Here is a 20,786-nt window from a genome sequence, read left to right as displayed (position 1 = left end):
AACTGATCCTGAATCTGTAGAATAAAGGGCATGAAAAATTGTGACTTTTTCATTTGAATGGATAGTCAAGAGATATTTGCTAAATGATGATTGGTTTGAGTGAATTGTTGTTTCTTCAGTTGTACTAAAATGAATAAGCTCAATAAATATAACCATAACCAAAAAAATGTGAATAAAATCTACAAACTCATTATTCTGGCATCCCACATTTAATTATGCAGTTCACCTACATTACAACTCCTTTCATATTTGTTTGTTGAAATTACTTAACCTTGCAGATTACTCCACACTTTAAAAAAATCAATTTCATTTAATCAGTATGAAGAAGGGTCCCGACCAGAAATGTCACCTATTCCATGTTCTCCAGAGGTGTTACCTGACGTACTCCAGCACTTTGTGTCCCTTTCAACCAAAGCATCTACCAGACTTTTAAAGGGATTTCATCCCACCCTGACCAATGTCCTTGAATCACATCTGGTATTTTATGGTTATTGGGTATACATAGTATTTTTCCACTATTCAAAGTACAGATAAAATCAGTAGACATTGTAACACAAAGTGTTTTTTTACAATGGGATGTTTTTCAATTCTTCAGATGATAATAGCTGTTCATATGTAGTTCCCAGCATCTACATAGTTTCAGCTGGTTGTAATGGGCCTGTCCCACTTAGGCGACTCTTTAGGTGACTGCCAGGGACTAGTTTTAATGGAATTCACCTACGAAACCTGGCGACAGCAAAAATTGTCGCCACTGTCGCCGAAACATTTTCAACGTGTTGAAAATTTTGCAGCAGTTGCCTGTAGTAGCCCAAAAAATTGCCTAAGTGGGACAGGGCCATTAGACTGTGTATCTACTAAGTGCAAATACAAGTAGCTGACACAGGTATTTGGAAAGAGAGTATATAAGTTAAACCCCAACTAGGCAATGCCTGTTTATGCTGAAATAAAATTAGAAATTGCTTGAAATATGCATCTATGGGAACAGAAACACAGGGAACCTTTTTTCAGGTCAAAGAAGGCTCTTTATCTTGACTGTTCTTTCTACGGGTGCTGCTTGAATTGTTGAGTATTTCCAGCTTGTTCTGTTTTAATAACAATTATTTAGTCAGTGCGTCTACAGTTTTTGCAAATTTTTATCTTTGTTTCTATGATTAGTTGGAGGCGGTTCTTGAGAGATGTGAAAGAGAAAATTGTTTTGCATGATATTCAAACAGATCGCATATACTTTACATGAACATAAAGTCAAACTCAAGTACAGTCGATAGACCAAAGGGGAAGATACAGAGTGCAGAATTTAGTTCTTAACATTGTAGTACATCAGTGCCATAGACAATGCCCAATGTCCACAATGAGGGTAGAGGTGAATTGGACATACCATTGGTTATGGAGGACCATTCGGAAGTTTAATAACCGAGGGGAGGAAGCTGTTCCACTGTCTGGTAGTGTGCGCTTTGTAGTTCTGTACCTTGCCGGGGTGGGGGGGGGGGGGGGGGGGGGTGGGACACAGAGAGAAAGATTGACCGGTGTGGGAAAAGTATTTGGTAAACTGCTTTTCTGAAGGAGCGTGAAGTGTAGATGGAGTCAATGGTGGAAAGTCTTGTCTGTGTGATGGACTGGGCTATATCTACAACTCTGCATTTATTGCGGTCTTGGGCAAAGCTGTTCCCAAACCAAGTTGTGATGCAATGCAACAGTATACTTTCTTTGGCGCATCTGTTTGTAAGGGTCACTCGAGACGTGCCAAATTTCCTCAGCCTCCTCAGGAAGTAGAGGTGTTGGTGTGACCTCTCAACCATCGCCATCAATGTGTTCGTCCATGACAGGATCATTGGTAATATTAACTCTAAGGAACTTGAAGCTCTCAACCATTCTCACTTAGGCACTATTGATGCTGATTGGGCATATGCTCCACACCGCTTTCTAAAGCTGATAACTACCTCCTTCATCTTGCTGACATTGAGGCAGAGGTTATTATCCTGACACCATGTTACTAACATCTTTATCACCTTCCTGTACTCCGTCTCATTGTTTGTGATTCAGCCTACAACAGTGGTGTCATCTGCAAACCTATCGATGGAGTTAGTGTTAAATTTGGCCGTACGGTGTATAGGGAGTAGGGGACTATGAATGTATACTTGTTGGGCAACGATATTGAGAGTTATTGTAGACGAGGCCTTGTCACCTCTCCTCACTGATTGTGGTCTGTCGGTCCGAAAGTCGAGGATTCAATGGCAGAGGGGGGAGCTGATCGAGCTGATCAGGCGTTTGGAGATGAGTTTGGAGATGACTATGGTGTAGAATGGAGAGCGAGTTGATAAATATGAGTCTAACATAGGATTCCTTGTTGCCTAGGTGTTCCAGTGATGAGTCCAGGGTCAGGGAGCTGGTGTGGACTTGTTGCGACAGTAAACAAACTGAAGTGGATCAAGGCAGGCTGGGAGGTTGGAGTTAATGTGCACCATCAACAGTCCATGAAGCACTTCATGATGTTAGATGTCATAGCTACTGGAAAGTGGTCATTAAGGAACGCTACCTTACTTTTCTTTGGCACTAGGATGGATGGTGGTTAAGAAGGTAGGGACCTCAGAATGGAGGAGTGGGAGGTTAAAGATGTCTGTGAGCACCTCTGCCAACTGATCCACGCAGGTCCTGAGGACGTGGCCAGGGACTTCATCCAGGCCAGTTGCTTTCTGTGGTTTCGATCAGGTAGGCCGGTTTTACATCTGCCACAGTAACTGTTGGCGCAGGTGAACCCTTGACAGGCGGAGCAAGCGATGTTCCTCCACTGACCTCCTGTTCATAGTCGGCATGGAGATCATTGAGCTTATCAGGAAGAGACCCAATGTTACCAGTGATACTGCCAGCCTTTGCATTGTAGTCTGTTACAAGCCTTGCCCCAATCTACGTATCCGTGTCATTGTCTCGAGACTCCACCTTGGTCCGGAATTCCCTCTTGGCACCCCTAAAGGCTCTGCAAAGGTCATAGATAGATTTCTTGCACCGCTCTAGATTGTTTGACTTGAATGTTGCAGACATGGACCTCACCTGGGAGTGGACCTCATTGTTCATGCCAGAAACATTGCCGATATTCTCTGTTCCCAAATAAAGCTTTGCCATTTTTTTGTTGAATATTGGTAAAGACAGTTATAGAGTCAAAAATCACAAAAACTAATCCTTTCGTCCATGTTGTCTGTGCCAATCAATCTGTCTCACAGGTTTGCTTGAAATCTCCTTCTGAAATCGCCTTCAGTTATGTTTTCCATCACCTCTGGCTTACTGTCCATCCCCCAGTCCCTTCACGTTGGTGGCTGTGCCTTCAGCTGTCAACGGCATTAGATTTCTTTGCAACTGCAATCCCTCTCCTCCTAAGAGCTATGTCTAACTCTCTCTTGAATACATCCAGTGAATTGGCCTCGACTTATAATATTGAATGGCCATCTCCCACAACCATCATGGGAACAAAGATGTCCTGTTTTGTATGCTGCTTTCCATGCGGATTAAATAGAGCTATGTTAGTAGTTTAGAAAAGTTAAAAATAAAACTGTAGAATGTTATTATTACAAGTTATAAATCTGAACTCTGAAAGGAAGGCTCCCGAAACTTTCACTCCATTTATTACATTTACTGAACTTACACATAGTTTAGAATTTATAGGTTAAGCAGGGTAGAATGTAGCTGGGACCTGAGTCTATGGTTAATTGCAACTATGATTGCATCTGAAAAATTGTGAACAGAAGGATCGTATGTGCCATTGTATTTGATCCAGAAATTTGATAAAAAAGATCATGATATTTCTGAGACTCTAAATTTCAAGTCCATGGTATTTAGGGAGAAGGAAAGAGCTGCATAAATTAAAACTTGCGTAAGACTGGACGGATTTAACATAATCTGTCTCCAGATGTCAGAAGAATGTACCATGCTAACCAGATGCAGACTGACCTATTTTTGGTCTCAAAGGACTTTTGTTTCCAGTTCAATTTATTGATTGTTTCACAGGCAGATCTTTCCACCTTTCTTTAAAGAAAGTGGTCTTTGTATTTTCTGCATTGCAAACTTTGCGGGATCAATGTCATTATCATTCTGACATTCCCATTTACCAGTGTTCACATTGTGATGCCTTGCTGAGGTCGGGTAAAGGAATTCACAATGCAAGTAAATAGCAATATTCAGGCATTTGCTTCTATTCAGCTCTGCGGTTTGTGTTTCTTTAGCAATGTGAGTTAGAGGTAGTCAGGGAGCACACATACGCTGCAGATTACTAACCCCGACCACCCTCAGTGATGTAAACGAGAACAACAGCATTGCCCCTATCATTCTGTCCACTGGGAAAGTGAGAGACAGAAACAAAACTTGCCCCATGGCCTGGATCTTAGCATGCATCAAATGAACGATCCATAGATGCCTTATAATTTATATGGTCATCATACCTCGTAGCTATTATGTATTATAGTACATTAAACCCAGGAGCCGACTGTGATACTGCTCCAATATGACCTCACGGCTGCAGAGTACCTAATGATACTGTAGCACTGCATTCACAGTGATTAAAAGCCACAATCCTTTTCCGATGCTCTTTTCTCTCTGCATAACCAATCACTGATAACATCCTGATTAATTTTACTGATTGTATGCTTCATTGTCAACTTCCCCACGGCCAACGATGAACCATTCTACATTTCCTTGACAGTCATCTGCTTAAAACCATAATTTCCACACTTTACATTCTCTTTGTATGCTTCCATATCTCTAGTTTCCCTCTCCCCTGACTCGCAGTCTGAAGAAGGGTCTCGACCTGAAACGTCGCCCATTTTTTCTCCCTAGAGATGTTGCCTGTCCCGCTGAGTTACTCCAGCATTTTGTGTCTATCTTCAGTGTAAACCAGCATCTGAAGTTCCTTCCTACACATAAAGGGGCTGGCCCACTGCAGCGACCTAATCCACGAGTTCAGAAGAGTGTCTTCGACCTTTAAGCTCAAGGGCACTCGCCTGCAAAATCTCGTGCTGGATCGACCGTCAGCGATAAAACCACGAGCTGGATCGACCGACTGCACACGCACACACAAACACATCGCAAAGGCGGGGGCCAGGGAAAGCAGGGGAGCGCTGTCTGAAATTCACACCCGCGATGAAGAGGAAGGTAAAAGACGGCTGAACAGTGTACGGTAAGTCCTTTAGAGAGTGCGGGGGGTGGGGGAAGAGAAGGGGAGAGAGGGGGAGAGGAGAGAGAAGGGGGGGGGGGGGGGAGAGAAGGAGCGGGGACACTTTTAAGAAGCCAGGCAACTTTTAATAAAGTTTAATGGGCATTTTACTTACCGGTCGGTTTTCCTTGGTCCTGAAAACTCCAATGAGCCAATTAAAATGCCCAGTCAGCGAAGGAGATTGCCTACAGCTGCCATCGACTGCCTGTAACTACATAGCGACCCCACTCCACTGCACTACGAGTTAAAAAGAATCATGCCGACCAATTTTTACTCGCGGAAAACTATTCAACATGCTGAAAAATTTTCCTCGACCAAACTGAGGCCGCGAGTATGCGGGAACTTCCCTCGAGCATGAAGGAGAGTTCCAGTGACCTCATAGGACCTCCTACGACCACGTGTCGACCATGCTGAGAGTTTGAGTCAAGGGCAAACTCTTCTAAACTCGCACATTAGGTCGCTGCAGTGGAACGGCCCCTTTACTCCCTTTCAGATGTTTTAATGACTTAAAGCTTAATGACTTTGTTTGGAAAGAAAATCCATTATATAAAATTGAAAATAATTATCTATCAAGAGGTTTTATACAAGATATTTTATTTTCACGATGACTGATTCATTAACTGGCCGTTTAAAGAAAAAGGATCTGAGCAGATTGAAACAATAATTTTTCATTATTGGAGATCTGAGATCTGCTGAAATAATTGAAGCCTGCTGTCTTTGTTTGTACAGAAGGATTATGATTTAATTGAGCCTGAGCAGCCGAGCCTCAGAAGTCTGTTGTTCATTGTGATCCTAATGTTGTACACATCACTGGGTACCTGCCATTGCAGAAGCTTTAAGATGATGAATGAGGCAACATTGCAAAGGACCTAACCATTATGTACCATTATGTATAAGGGACGAGGGAAGTGAGAGAACATTCAAAATTCCTCTTGGATTGTGTAGTCAGCAACTCCAGCAGTTGGAAATTTATTTTCAGTTAAAGTAGAATTCACCTTCAACAGCAGCAACAATATCATGTGGATTCACTAAATGTGCTAATATTGATATCAAGAGCAGCAGTGACTTCAGTGCAAGGAAAGGCTTGAATCTACATAAAGAAAGGCTTCGTGTCATACACATATTGAATATTCATTAGACTGCTTCTTAGAATACACTGCAGCAATATCATCATTGATCAAACCCAGTTAAGAACAAACGGTACCATTTGATACATATATTTTACAGCAAAAAGATAACTGGAAATTGCAGCATTTGAAGCAATTTTTAAACAAGCTTGTCTCATGGCCACGAAATAGTTGATTGCAGGCATTTCAGAAGGGATTTCTGTATTTTTTTAAATTGCATTTCATTTCATTTATTGCCTGCTGGCCTTATTCCTTTGTACCCTTCACTTGAGCCTAGTCACGCAGTCTTCACAGATAATGAAAGTAGCAGAAGCCTTACCTCACACCCTTAGAATGTATGATTTGAAGCTCAATAATGAAAATCAGTGACGCTTGGAAAATGGTGGGACTTGCTGTGTGCCTTTATGCTAAAAGAATTCCTAGAATCTACGAACCTGTAAGTTGTAGTTTAAAAAATAGTAAATTAAAACCTCAAAATCATGTTGCCAAATTACAATCGTTGTGTAGTCTTTAAAACAGTAATGTTGAACATAACATTGGAACTGGGGTTTTGATAGGCGATGTTATCGTGGTGTAAAAAGGTCAGCACCGACAAATCACAGAACAGGCAGTTTGTCAAATTATAAGCCAATGTGTAAATAAATACAGTTTGATTCAATATAACTGCAAGCATATTGTTTGTCCTTTTTCCCCCCGAAATCTATCATGACCGCTTTAACGTTATATTATTATTATATAACCAAGGAGGGAAAAAGAACACAGCCCTTTTAGTTCAAATGACATCTCAGCTGTCCTGAAACAAAAATAAACAAATAGCCATGTTATCCGAGCCAGCCCAATGCCTGCCTCTTTGTGTTGTGACAGGATGCAGAGAGCCGTGGGAGGTGGCGGGAAGGAGTGTGGAAGATTTCTTCCCCAGGCCATTTGCTGCCCAGGAAACGGGACAGCATTAGGTTGTTGGTGGAGCTCAGCTAAAGTCTGGCTAATCACTGGGGGTCTGACAAAAAAAAATTGTCAGAGGTCCGGGAGTAGATTTAGTCATCGGTCCTTTTAAAATAACGCCAATCACTATTAAGAGTATTTTTAAATTAAGAGTGGCTCTATTGTCCAGTTGCCAAAGGGAAGTCTTTTAAAAGAAAGGAAATCCAGCATATTGTGAAGTGGCTTGAGCGGCTGACTGGTGGAGAACGCCACCCAATGCAGGAGTTACTGCTGCCTTTTGTTTTCTTTGTTCTTTTCCTGGTTTCGGTCCTCCTCTTTTCCTCCTGATTAAATGAGTTTGTTCTTGCATGTAATAATCCATTCCTTCGCAGTAACCAACTCCTCCCTGCCACCCCCCTCCCCACCACCCGATCAACGAGAGATGGAGGGGGTCAAAAAATGAATTACATGGAACATGATTTTAAACCCAGCATGGACGCAGAACCCAGGGGTAGTTTCTCACTGAAGAGAATCTGCACGTTCATTAACATCTTTAATTTGGGCTCTTTTAACGCAACTGGTGCTGCAGGCAGGGATGCTCCTGGAGGTTAGGGAACTCAGCAATAGCAAAGAGGTGGGAGACACAAGTTGCCAAAGTAAGTGGCACCGGAAGCAGGTTTGCTGGAATTCTGCCTGGATCAGTGGGTATTAGCTCCAAGGAGAGGTTGGAAAAAAACTTGGATTATTGGAGTTTGAAGGGAGACCTGATAGAAGCATATTATATTGTGAGAGACATAGATAGGGTAGACAGCCAGAATCTTTTTCCACAGGGTTGAAATGTCAAGGACTAGTAGGCAGAGCTTTAAGGTAGAGGGGGAAACTTTAAAGTGTTTGTGCAGGCAAGTATTTTGCTCAGACTGGTGGGTGCCAGAACACATTGCTGGGGATGGTGGTGGATGCAGGTACAATAGAAGCAGTTAAGAGATTTTAGATGGGCACATGCATATGTAGGGAAAGGAGGAACATGGATCATCACATGCATGCAGTGGAGAATAGTTTTATTTGGCATTACGGTGGATACAGACATTGTGGGACGAAGGGTCTCATACTGTTCTAAATGCTCTTAAAGTTGGCCTCCTTAGCATGTCAGGTGGTGCAGGAGTACACCTTGAAGATCTACAAAGAAGCAATAGGCTTGCCCCAGCCCAATCTACCTTCACTGTACCTTCCCATTGCAGGACTCTCTCCCCCCCATCCAACCGCTAACCTCTCCCTTTGCACCCATGACACCATCTCCTAATGGCTAGCCTCCTCCCATGTCAATAGCAACTATTTCCAATGTTCCCTTCCACTGTTTGCCAGTGTTAAGCACAAAGACTCTTGCCACCACTTACCATCTCCTTACCCACCCGCAAGATGGCTCATTCTCTCAGCTGCTGTTCGGGAAATATAGATAATGTGAACTTGCTTACTTTACAAAATCCAAATGGAGGCTCTCAGGTAAAATTTCCAGAGTCTTTGTGTCCCAAGGCAGTGTCAACCTGGTGGTTTCAGTAAAATGAATGATCAAATTTCTGACCACCAGTCACCAGCTTTTGAACTAATTTTGAAGTGTATTTCTGTATTTGCTTAAAAATAATTGGAATAATTTGTTCTTGAATTTCAAAAACAAAGGGACAAGAACATTGTTTATTACGTATCAATAATGCAAATTTGGAGCCGTTTCATAGTATGCGTGATGGTGCCACCAGGTGTAGGAGTTGTGTTAGGGCACATAATTTGGGCAGTGACTTTGGTCTGGTGGGTCTGTTGTAGTGTTGGATTTGTATCAGCGCAATGATGCTCACCCACTCACTGCCCAGAGGCATCTGGTGGCTTCAAGTGTTGGTGAACATTGGAGGCAGCATGTTTACTTTATCTACATTATAAACCCATATCTGAAGATAGGGCAGCAGTTGTCACTATGGTGAGCTGTACCTCACTCAACCTGTATCCAATCGATCAACATGGTCTTTACCCGTCCATCTGTGCATGATTAAAGTTTCTTTTGTTCATTTCTGAGGTGCAGTATTGCTCACAAGCTAAGTCCATCCTGTTTGCAATTAAGAAGCTACTGGTGAGCTGTCCTGATCTGTTGCTATCTGGGTAACGATCAATATCTCTACAATGCCTCTAAATATAATTTTTTGGCATTTTGATCTGCAGTTTGAAGCTGCATGTTTAGATCTGCATCTATATTGTGTGTAACTTGGTGGGAAAAGGGCTTGATGCGGTGGTCATGCCCATGTAGGTTTGAATGGAGGAAACCTTTGTAGATTGCTGCAGCACATTCCTAACTGTGCTCAAGGAGTTGGTGATGAGCTGCCTTCCTGAGCGACTGCAATTGGTAAAGGTACAACCACAAGGCTGAAGGGAAGGGGTTTCTGATCCTGTGGTGGTGAAGGGATGGCGATGCCTTTGCAAGTCAGGATGGTGTGCCACATGGAACAAAGCTGTAGATAGCTGGGCCGTTCCCACATGGTCACTGGCAGAGGTGTGGATTTGGCAGGGGTGAAAGAATGATTTCCAACTACACATACTGTATCTGATAGTATTTTAAATTTAGAAACAAATATATACATTTCTATATATATTTAGGCAGAAGTTTTAAGTGATAGAGAAGGGCAGCATGGTGGTGCAACAGTAGTGTTGTTGCCTTATAGCCCCAGAGACCAGGGTTTGATCCTGACCACTGGTGCTGTATTTACAGAGTTTGTACATTCTCCCTGTGACCTGCATGAGTTTTCTCCAGCTGCTCCAGTCTCCTCCCACACTCCAAGGACATACAGGTTTGTAGGCTAATTGGCTTGGAAAAATTGTAAATTGCCCCTAGTGTATAGGATAGTTGCTAGTGAGCGGGGATCACTGGTCGGCATGGCCTCAGGGTCAAAGGGCCTGTTTTTTGCACTGTGTCTCTAAACTAAACTGATAAACTAAAGTAGGCTGACTCGAAGGGCCAAATAAGCCTACCCCATGCACCTATTGTCTATAATTTAATTTCATGCAGAGAGGCTTGAGGGACTGAATGTCCAACTCCCATTCCAGTTTTTTTCATTTATTTTACTGCGATCCCTTCCTTTCTCATAATGTTTTCTCAGACCAGGAAGAGGAACTGCCTGCACAAGTCTCAGTGTTCCTCGATTTTGAATATAGCGATGACAGAACTTTTCCAGTCACCTCATGTTATCACTGTACAGCAGCTGCAGTTATTGATGCAGTGTTAACTGCTGAAATTTTAGTTCTATTTTATCGGACACAGTACTTTACTGTTTTAGATCAATTAAAAAAAAACATCTGCTGAAAAAGAGGAACAAAGTGTTAGTTTATAAAATCTCTTCCTTGAAGCAGAATTAGGGCACATAAAAACACAGAGGTTAGTACAATAGAATGAAAAGCCTGTGCTGGTGCAGTGAGTGTCTCATTGTGTGCTGAGACATATTTTATAACAGAATACCTTCGCGATAGTGGTAGGCTCCAGGCACTGGTGCTGTGAAAGCAAGATTGGGGTTTTCAATCTCATTTAAATTCAGTGAACATAATAGAACAGGATCCAGGCAATCAAGGGGTGGGTGCCGTCGGATACAACGCTGAAGTTCTTCTGCAATAGCCTGTGCCGTGCCAGTAGCCAGTTCACAATGTGATTGGAAAATGTTGGAATCGAGTGGAAAAGCAGATACACTCTGCCGTACAACGATCTTATGAAAGAACGGCAGTTGTTGGGAGCAAAAAGGATGCCTAGTCTGGAGTAACTTTGTACACGTATGCAAGCAGGAATTCATCAGTGCGGCTGCTGCTTTGAACTGAACTGCAAGAAATCTTGACGACGGTATTGGTAAAGAAATGGCCTTTAGTCCGTGGCATCTTCTGTCTCCAGCACAATGGGCTCATTGGACATGGTCTGCCGTGTGTGGTGGAGGAGACCGCAGACTCCAGTATGTGCAGAAAATAACCAGAGATAGGCATGTTTTTTTATTGATTTATTTTTTCGGAGAGAACTAAGATTAGTACCAACGGTTTGGGAATTTCGGCGTAACTGGTTAGAATTTTCACAGAAAGTATTCATTTTGTTTTAGGAGCTCAGACTCGGAGGGAACGTTTGAGACACCTGAAGAGACTACGCCTGTGAAAGTTCCTCCCCAGATCACCTCCACTGTTGCTGAAAAGGAAATCCAAGAGCAGCCGGACACAGAAGATTCAGGTAAAGAAAACCAAGTCTGCATATCGTGGGATTTTAAATGTCTGATTAGTAAAATAGAGCATCATAAGCTTTGCACCAGACTGGCAAACAGTAAGTATTTTAAACAGGGTGGCAGTTTACATTTCCTGGTGTTAATTGAGGCTTCTTATATCAATTATACAACAATGCATTCTGACATGAGGTTCACATTCATTAAACCGGATTAAAACAAAACAGCCTTTCCTTTGCATGCATCTTAAACAAAGTATTAGTGGTATGTATGGAGGACCTCTGCTGTGAACATAAAGCTGTTGATAAACACAAAAAGCCGGAATAACTCAGCGCGTCAGGCAGCATCTCTGGAGAAAAGGAATAGGTGACGTTTGGGGTCAAGACCCTTCTTCAGACTGAGTGTCAGGGCAAATGAGATAGATGGTCCATAGAACAAATGAATGGAAGATATGCCAAAAGCAACAATGACAAGGAAAGGTGGAGCACACAATGTTCCATTGTTGTCTGTGGGATAGGTGATAATGTAGACAGTGAAACTCAGCAGGATGACAGTGAAACTAGTACGACAACCAGTGTGGGGAAGGGTACAGAGAGATGGAATGCAAGGGTTACTTGAAATTAGAGATATCAATCTTCATACCGTTGTGTTGTAAGCTGCCCAAGTGAAACATTTCCGGTCGGTAGGGATGGACAGCATGCTTTGTTGGTGGGAGAACCTGATTGACTAATTTGATTGTGTTTTTGAAGAAGTAACAAAATATTTTATATGTGCTCGGTGGTTGATGTCGTGCACATAGACTTCAGTAAAACATTTAACAAGCTCCCTAACAGAAGGCAGGTCCAAAATGCATGGTGAAAACAAAATGTATAAAAATGGCCTTTATTAAAATCTGACAATGTGCATTTTAACCACATGTGATTTTCTTTTCTATTACAAATCTCAAATTGTGGAGTACAGAGGCAAATAAATAAATGATGGGTCTTTGTCCCAAACATTATGGTGGGCCCTGTAAGAACATGGAAGTCATATACACCTTTATAAGACTTTGAATAGGCCTCAGCTGGAGTATTATGTGCAGTTCTGGTGGCCACACTGAACGAAGGGCTCGAATGCACTGGATCATCTATACGTTTCCTGGGATGGAAGGTTTAAGCTATCAGGAGTGACTGGATAGGCTGGGTTGGTTTTCTTTGGAGCAGGGGAGGCTGAGGTGGGGCCTGGAAGTTTCATACAACAATATGAGGGGCTAGCTAGGGTGGATGGTGAGAAACCTTCCACTAACCTGGAGGTGTTCAAAACCAGAAGATGTAATGTTTAAGTTGAGAAGAAATAGGGTTAAGAGGCTGTCCCACTTACACGACTTTTCAGCAACTGGCTTCGACCTTCAAGCTCGAGGGCACTCGCCTGAAAAACCTCGAGCTTGATCGAACACACACACACACACACACACACACACACACACACACACACACACACACACACACACACACACACACACACACACACACACACACACACACACACACACACACACACACACACCCCCCCCCCCCCCCCCCACACACACACCCACCCTCGGTGGGGCCCAGGGAAAGCAGGGGAGTGCTGCCTGAAATTCACACCCGCGATGAACAGGAAGGTAAAAGACGGCTGCACAGTGTACGATAAGTCCTTTAGAGAGTGGGGAGGGGTGTGGGGGGGAGGGGAGGGGAGAGAAGGGGGGAAAAGGGGAGAGAAGGGGGGGAGAAGGAGTGGAGACACTTTTAAGAAGCCAGACAACTTTTAATAAAGTTTAGCGGGCATTTAACATTACCGGTTGGTTTTCCTGGGTTCTGAAAACTCCAATGAGCCAATTAAAATGTCCAGTCAGTAAAGGAGATTGCCTATGGCTACCTCGACTGCCTATAACTACATGGCGAACCCACTACCACTGCATTACGAGTTCAAAAGAACCATGCCGACCAATTTATACTCGCGGAAATTTTTTCGGCATGCTGAAAATTATTCCTCGGCCAAACCGAGTCTGCGAGTATGCGGGAACTTCTCTCGAGCATGAAGGAGAGTTCCAGTGACCTCCTAGGACCACGTGTCAACAATGCTGCGAGTTTGTGGCAAGCGCAAACTCTTCTAAACTCGCAAATTATGTCACCGCGGTGGGACAGGCTCTTTAGAAGAGAACTGAGGAAATATGGAAAAGGATCATTGCAACCTGGAAGGCACTGCAAGGCTGAAAAGGTGGGGAGGCAGATACATTCACAACATTTATAAAGTATCTGAATGTGCACTTGAATTGCCATGGCATGGAAGGCCCTGAACCAAGTGCTGCTAAAAGTATGAGGGGAGATGGGTACTTGATGGTTCGCATGGACATGGTGGGCCAAAGGACCTGTTTCTGCCCTTTTTGGCTCTATTGTTTTATGCTAATGCATTTATAGTTTGTAATAATGACAGCTTAGCTCTCTAGCTGAAATGTTGCATGGCTTTGGATTCTTTAAATGTTCAGTATAAATATTTTGTTGAAAGAGGTAGAGGCAGTGACATCTATGAAAACAATGTTACAGCATATTTAGTATTTAGTGCTTAAAGCCAGCTTAAATGCACTCTTGTCAAAACACAAGGTGCTGGAGTAACTCAGTGGGTCAGGCAGGAGCTCTGGATGACATGGAGAACATGGATAGACAACATTGTGGGTTGGGACCAACCTTCACACTCTCGTCACTTGGATCTTTGCAATGACACTATTAAAGAAAGAAGGACCCAGTGCGTGGGAGGACAGCCGAGAACATGGAGGGACCCGGCGGGGCCAGAATAATGCAGCACCTGGGGTGGGGGGTGGGGTGCACCGAGAATAAAGAGAGGCATCATCGGGATTATAGTCAGTACCATGTAGCTTTGCCGACGCCGGGCACGTGGTGACTCTTTGCGTACTTTGTATATCGTATGCAAATACAAATAATTTCTCTGCACTTAGCAACATGTGACAATAAAGTATCATTGAATCATTGAGATTTCTTCAAGTCCTCACTCAAATGCTGAAAACAAAATCAAATTCTGCATTGACCTGATTTGCTCGAACTCAAAATGGCACTAAAATGGCTGCAGTTAACTGTTAAATATTTGTCTTGTAAATTAATCTTGATATCCTAATGATACAGAACCAATGTTATTTATTGGATATTGTTGCAGAGAGAATAAATGCTTTTTGTGACAGAGAGAAACATCACTTCATGCTGGTTGTTTTGTTGCCACTAAGCAAATTTGAAGTCTGCAGGGACTTGCATATAGATTATGACGTGTGGGTTTTTAAAAATAGAATCTAGCCAGCCAGTTTTTATTTCTACGCAATGCATCCTGTTCATAATTTTATGCTGAAAATGCAGTTGGCAAAGCATTTAAATCTAAAAATCTAACATGCGTAATTTGAGTTATTTCATGGACATATTTGAAACTGATGCTGGATTTTCTTTATTATTTTGATAGCTGAAAGATCAAAGCAGTGAAAAATGATTTATTGTTCAATTACAACAACTAGGTTTGTGTTCCAAGGAATTTCCCAGCAATAGACTAATGGTAGAAGTTTTGAACATGTTGAGGAATTTGAAGAGGACGCAGAATTTGTCCACTTTAACTGAAATCTGTTATAATGAGGTCTGTGAAAATGCAGATGGAGAAGGGGTATGGCAGAAACAGAATAAATGAGAAGATAGATTGGCCAGGTTTACCTGAAATTGGAGAATTCACTGTTCATGGCATTGGGTTATAGGTTACCCAAGCGGAAAGTTGAGCTGTTCTCTCAGTCTGACAGTGGAGGAGAACAAGCTCAGCAAAGTTGGTGTGGAAATGGGAAGGTGGATTAAAATGACGAGTAACCAGTCATCTGTTTAAGATACCAGCATCTGCTGCTTGTTGGATCTCCTGAGTACCTGGCCTTCAATGCATGATATGTGGGCAACCATTTGTTCAGCAAGGTGTCAGCACAGGGACAAGCAAAACTTTGTGCTGATTCCGAAACAAGGTTTGAGGAAATTGCTGCATTATTTGGTCCATTTAGAATAATGAAAATCAGCCTTGTCAAGAAGAGCTTGTAGCCTGCCTGTCAGAAATTAATTACTTTACACTCCAATGAAAGTGTTTGATTTCCTCAAAAACACATCTTATTCCAATTGCTTTGTGACTGAACTATTTTATTCAGATTAATATCACGACGTGCCAAATGGGAGCTTGTACTGATTATGTTATGTTATGTGAAGATATCTCAGTGTAAGCGCACCAACACTATATTAATAGCCCATGGGTGAGGATACTGAATGACGAGGAAGGTTTTAGCAACTGGCAGCAGAAGGCTAAAATGCGTATATGACGGGAAAAGATTACTTTTGAGAGAAAACTTGCCAGCACTATTACTATCAAATAGTAAAAGTTTCTATGGCTATATAAATCCAGAGAGGGCAGCAAAGGTAAATGTGAGGCCATTAGAAAATTCATATCATCAAATTAATAAATGGCAGGTCTGTTGAATACCTTTTGCATCATTCTTCATCGTGGAAGTGTTTGCTGATATCTCTAAACTATCAGTTGGGCTAATTTCAAATAACATAGTAGAACTCACAAAAATCCTCAATTTCGCAGAACAAAGTATTGGACAAATTCACGGGCTGAAGGTAGATAAATTGCCAGGACCTGATGGGTCCTGCAAAGGGATATGAGCTTAAAAATCAATTTTTGTAGTAATTGTACATGGTGCTGATGAGGCCTCAGATGGAATATTTGGTCCCCTAACCTTAAAAAGTGATAGTAAATTTTGATGAGATTGTCCAACTGGGAGATTTAATAATTTGAATCTGTATTCCTCGGAGTTTAGAGGAATGATGGGTGACCATACTAAGATCCTAAGGGAGCTTAATAGATTGGAAGTTCATATGTTTTTATTAGTGTAGATGTCTCAGACCATTAGGCATAATTGCAGGACAAGTTTAAAACTGAAGTATATTGATTGTTTTTGTTACAGATGCTTACTTTTTGTTTTTTCTACTACATCCATTACTACATTCTCTCAAAAATCATTTTCTCCCTTCTTACAAGCTTTTTGAATCTCTGGAATTCTTTTTGGCAGAGTAGGTGTTGAAAGGTGGATCATTGGAAGTATTTAAAGTGGAGGTGGATAAATATTTGTGTAAGAAATAACTGCACATGTTGGTTTAAATCGAAGATAGACACAAAATGCTGGAGTAACTCAGCGGGACAGGCTCCAGAAATGCTGCCTGTCCCGCTGAGTTACTCCAGTATTTTGTGGATACATATTTGATAGACTGAGGAATAGAGAGGGTATGGGAAAATGACACAGAAGAGGAGTTCAGTCCAGCATTGATCAGCCATGTTAAATGAAGGAGCAGATTTGACGAGCCAGATGGTCTACTCCTGCAACTGTTTTTTTATGTTCTTGTGACACCTTTAAAAATAAAGGTTTTAATTAATTCAGATTTCGGGGAGGAATTGAACAAACTCATTTTAACTCTGAAAGAAACAATAAAATAGAAAGATGAGGCAAGCATGAATTGAAATAGTTTTGATAGTTTTGTCAATAACATAGGGACATCCTGGGAGTTAACTTTGATGTTGAATCAACATTATTTTGTAGGGCATTAACACAGCAGATTTAAATACAACAAAGGCCTCACAAATAACATTGAAAGAAACCTCTGTTGGGCTTTCTTTCTGTGATGGTAGATAAGAGATAAGACATAGAAATAATTTTTGTGCTTAGGTTTTTGCCTGGTGTTTTGGCATCTTTTATGCAGGCTGACGTTGCATCCAAAGGTGGTTGCGGAGGTTCACCATGAGCTGCTGAACCAAATCATGAAGTCATGTTGTGTGGTGTGCCTTGAAATTATCAGATCCATTAAATACTGGAAATGAAATATTGGTTAACATGTTGCAGTGATTGCCCTTGTTGGTACACACCAGTTTTGAATGCAACCCAACTGGGCGGTACAGCTGTGCAGTGGTAGAGTTGCTGTCTTACAGTGCCTGAGACCCGGGTTTGATCCTGACTATAGGTGTGATCCTGACTATGGGTGCTGTCTGTTCTCCCTGTGACCATGTGGGTTTTCTCTAGTGGGTGCTCCAGTTTCCTGAAACATTCCAAAGACGTGCTGATTAATTGGCTTTTGGAAAATTGCTGCTGGTGTGCAGTATATGAAACTGAGATAACAGAACTCGTGTACAGGTGATCATTGGACTCAGTGGGCTGAAGGGCCTATTTCCACACTGTATCTCTCTACTAAACTGAAGGTTTGTTGTTGAAATATTAACCCGTGTTTGTGATTCATTGATCCCTTAGCATTTTATCATTAAAAATATCTGCCATGTACAATATTTCTTAAAAATATATTTTCTGGAAAGTATTCAATATCTCTGCCTCTGCACTCTCTACCCAAAAAGCATTGCTGCTACTCTTCAATGCATTGAGCAAGATTGGAAATGGATCACACAGTACCAGACTGGCACGCTAAGGCACCTATGAGGCATTTGCTCTGGTTGGCTGTGTGCATTTAATTTCTCAGAAAAGGCAAAGAGAAGAGAAACATACTGTAACAATTACTTGAACATTGCAAATCCTGACTACAAGCCTGCAGAATATTCACACTAGGAATACAATTAGGCATTAGCATGTTATTACCCATTAATGGATCAAATGTCTCGATGCTTCAAGTTGAAATTAACTTTGAAATATCCAGTGTTTCTCCAATTGCACGATACTTTTAAAGCCCTAGGTACAAAATGATGTATAGACTATGTATCTCTTGCAATATAATTTGCATGATACAATTTGACACAGGTTCATGGCCACAGCCCTGGAGGCCTTCCACAGCCCCATCCAAAAACAAAACAGTTCTTCACCAGTTCTGTGCAGATAATACAGCCAGGCATTTGGTGAAATAAAAGCACAGAATTTGCTGAGCAGACAATATGTTATGAGGAGCTGGAGTTGCTAATCAAGTTGCTGTGGTCAGCTACCATTATTTTCCAGGTCAACAGCTGTTGTAGGGATTGATAAGAAATCTGGAGATTCAGTTTGGCAACTCGCCTGTTTCTTTTCTTCCCATTGGAATTAAACTTGGCTTTTGATAAGTAATTTGGTCCACATGATCACACTACAAATTGAGAGCTTCTTCAGATAATAGCAAGGGTCACGAGTATTGAATCTGTAACGCTCGTACCAGATTTAAAAAATGCCATCGACACAATAATAGATGATCAACTGGATATTTTGAGTTAAATGCTGCTGAGTTGTCAAATGGACATATAGTCCCTTTGAAAGCTGAATCAGTTAGCATAAAGAGCTTTACTAATTGAATCTTATATCAGGGATATTGTGATTGAAAGGTTTTTCCTGTTGATTTATTTTCTCTATTCCCTCTGTGAATTGGATGTATTAACCATGAATATATAGGAAATTTGTCTTGGAAAATGTGGTTGGAATAGCCGTATAAATCTGCACGCAGCTTTTGAAGCTGATCATGTACGAAAGCAACCATTAGTGGAGAACATCTGGTACTCCAGTTGGTGTGCAAGTGTGTCGTCATTCTTTTGTGATTGAGCGAATGAAGGAAATCAGACTGGAAAAAAATTCTAAATAATATAGTCAAGAAAACTGAGGCATGTTGCCTGTTAAATGTTGTCATTCTGGGCTGCCACGTAGTTTATGTTTTTTTCTAAAAATTAAAGCTCTATTGCTTATTTTAACTTCACTTTAACAATGGTTGAAAATGTTTGAACCCATCACAAAAAATACACTGTGAGGCAATGCAGTGTGTGTCATACTTCCAAATACATTAAGATAAGAGTTGCTTAAATAGCATTTTATGAGATTATATAGATTAAATGGACCATTTGACAATTTAACAATTTAAAAAATAAGATATGGACACAAGCAACTCCAGATGTTTGTTTACAAAACAAGGCCTAGATTTTTGGAATAACTTAGGAGGTCAGACAGCATCTTTGCAGAACATGGATAGGTGATGTTTTGGGTCAAGACTCTTCTTCAAATTGATTGTGGTGGAGGAGGAGAAAGCTGGACAAAGCCTGGCGAGTGATAGGTGGATACAGGTGGGGGGGTTGAAAAGACAAAAGGGGTGTAATGAGGATAGAAAAGGTGCGAATTGTGAGTCCAGGGGAAGGAAGATGGGTGGAAGGAAAGGGTAAAAATGGGTGCGAGTCCAGGTAGGGCACAAGCAGGCACGTGCCGTCAGGGTGGGCAAGGTAGGCACTGCCTACCCTGACTAAAATTATATATGGTAATTACTAAATATAAATAGTAAAGGCATGGGAGAATTATGCCTATCTAAGAGATCGATCTCTTAGATAGGCATAATTCTCCGTGCCTTTCATCCGCAGCACTTGTAACCCTTGAAGGTCTGTGCAGCCCACGTGCCGTCAGCGCTACTTCAAGCCGTCAATTTCAAGCGGGGCTGAGGTAGCTGAAATTCTGGCTTTGCAGCACTGCACGGGCGCAGCAGCCTACTGTGCATCCGCAGCGCTGGTTTCTTGGCGGGGTTTTCAAAAATGGATTGGCATTATTTTAAGTGTATCTTAGGAAACAGGGAGAGAAGAATGTAGTTCGTGTACCGATAATGTGGTAAGTACATTTCTTGGTGATGGTTTTAAATACCGTATTTCCCGGGGTGTGGGGGTGGGGGGGAGAGCTCCTTTCACAGTGTTTGGGGAGTCTGGCCCGGGGTAAAGTTACGGGGAGGGTAGGAGCGTTTTGAAGGAGGGGATCTGGATCATACCAGTAACCCACTTGCGACGCTCCTTGCACGGAGGCCGGGGGGGGAGAAGTAGCTCGGGTGGCTGCGAGCGGCCGCCACCTCAGCGCCTTTTGCCGGCCCCCGCTCACCTCTGGGCAGCTCTCCTTCTAAAAACCTCTCTCCTGCCGCTCGCTGGCCTCACTCATGTCAGGTTGAGGTTGTGTTTACTCGGTTGTGGGAATTTAAGGATTTGCAATAAGCGGCTGACATGAGTGAGCGGCAGGCGAGAGGTGTTCAGACGGAGAGCTCTGCCAGAGGTGAGCAGGTGAAGTGGCGGCCAGTTCTGCTGTCGGGTCCCGGCTGCTGCTCGCAGCTCCCCAAGCTGCTTCTATCCCCGGCTATAATGCGGTGGCTTCGCACCCGAAGAGCTGCGGCTGCGGTGAGTCAGTGAGTTACTGGCATTATCCCCGACCCCCTCCTTCTCAACACTCCTGCTCTCCCCACAACTTTACCCCTGGCACAGACTCCCCACACGCTGTGAAAGGAACTCTCCCCCCAA

General features: G+C 42.4%; 1 protein-coding gene across 13 annotated transcripts in view; it reads left to right on the top strand.

The window, feature by feature from the left end:
• The window catches only part of tacc2 (transforming acidic coiled-coil containing protein 2), a 225,407-nt gene that overhangs the window by 152,877 nt on the left and 51,744 nt on the right, over positions 1-20,786 (top strand). For all 13 annotated transcript variants that reach the window (XR_004414162.1, XM_033033794.1, XM_033033792.1 and 10 more), the window contains one exon: positions 11,358-11,482. Coding sequence is in view for 12 of the 13 variants with exons in the window: in XM_033033794.1 (XP_032889685.1) it covers positions 11,358-11,482 (125 nt within the window). In the remaining variant the exon portion in view is untranslated. The remainder of the gene's footprint in view (positions 1-11,357; positions 11,483-20,786) is intronic.

The sequence above is a fragment of the Amblyraja radiata genome, chromosome 15, assembly GCF_010909765.2.
Source record: "Amblyraja radiata isolate CabotCenter1 chromosome 15, sAmbRad1.1.pri, whole genome shotgun sequence".
NCBI classification, from domain to species: domain Eukaryota; kingdom Metazoa; phylum Chordata; class Chondrichthyes; order Rajiformes; family Rajidae; genus Amblyraja; species Amblyraja radiata.
This window is presented reverse-complemented; position numbering and strand designations above follow the sequence as displayed.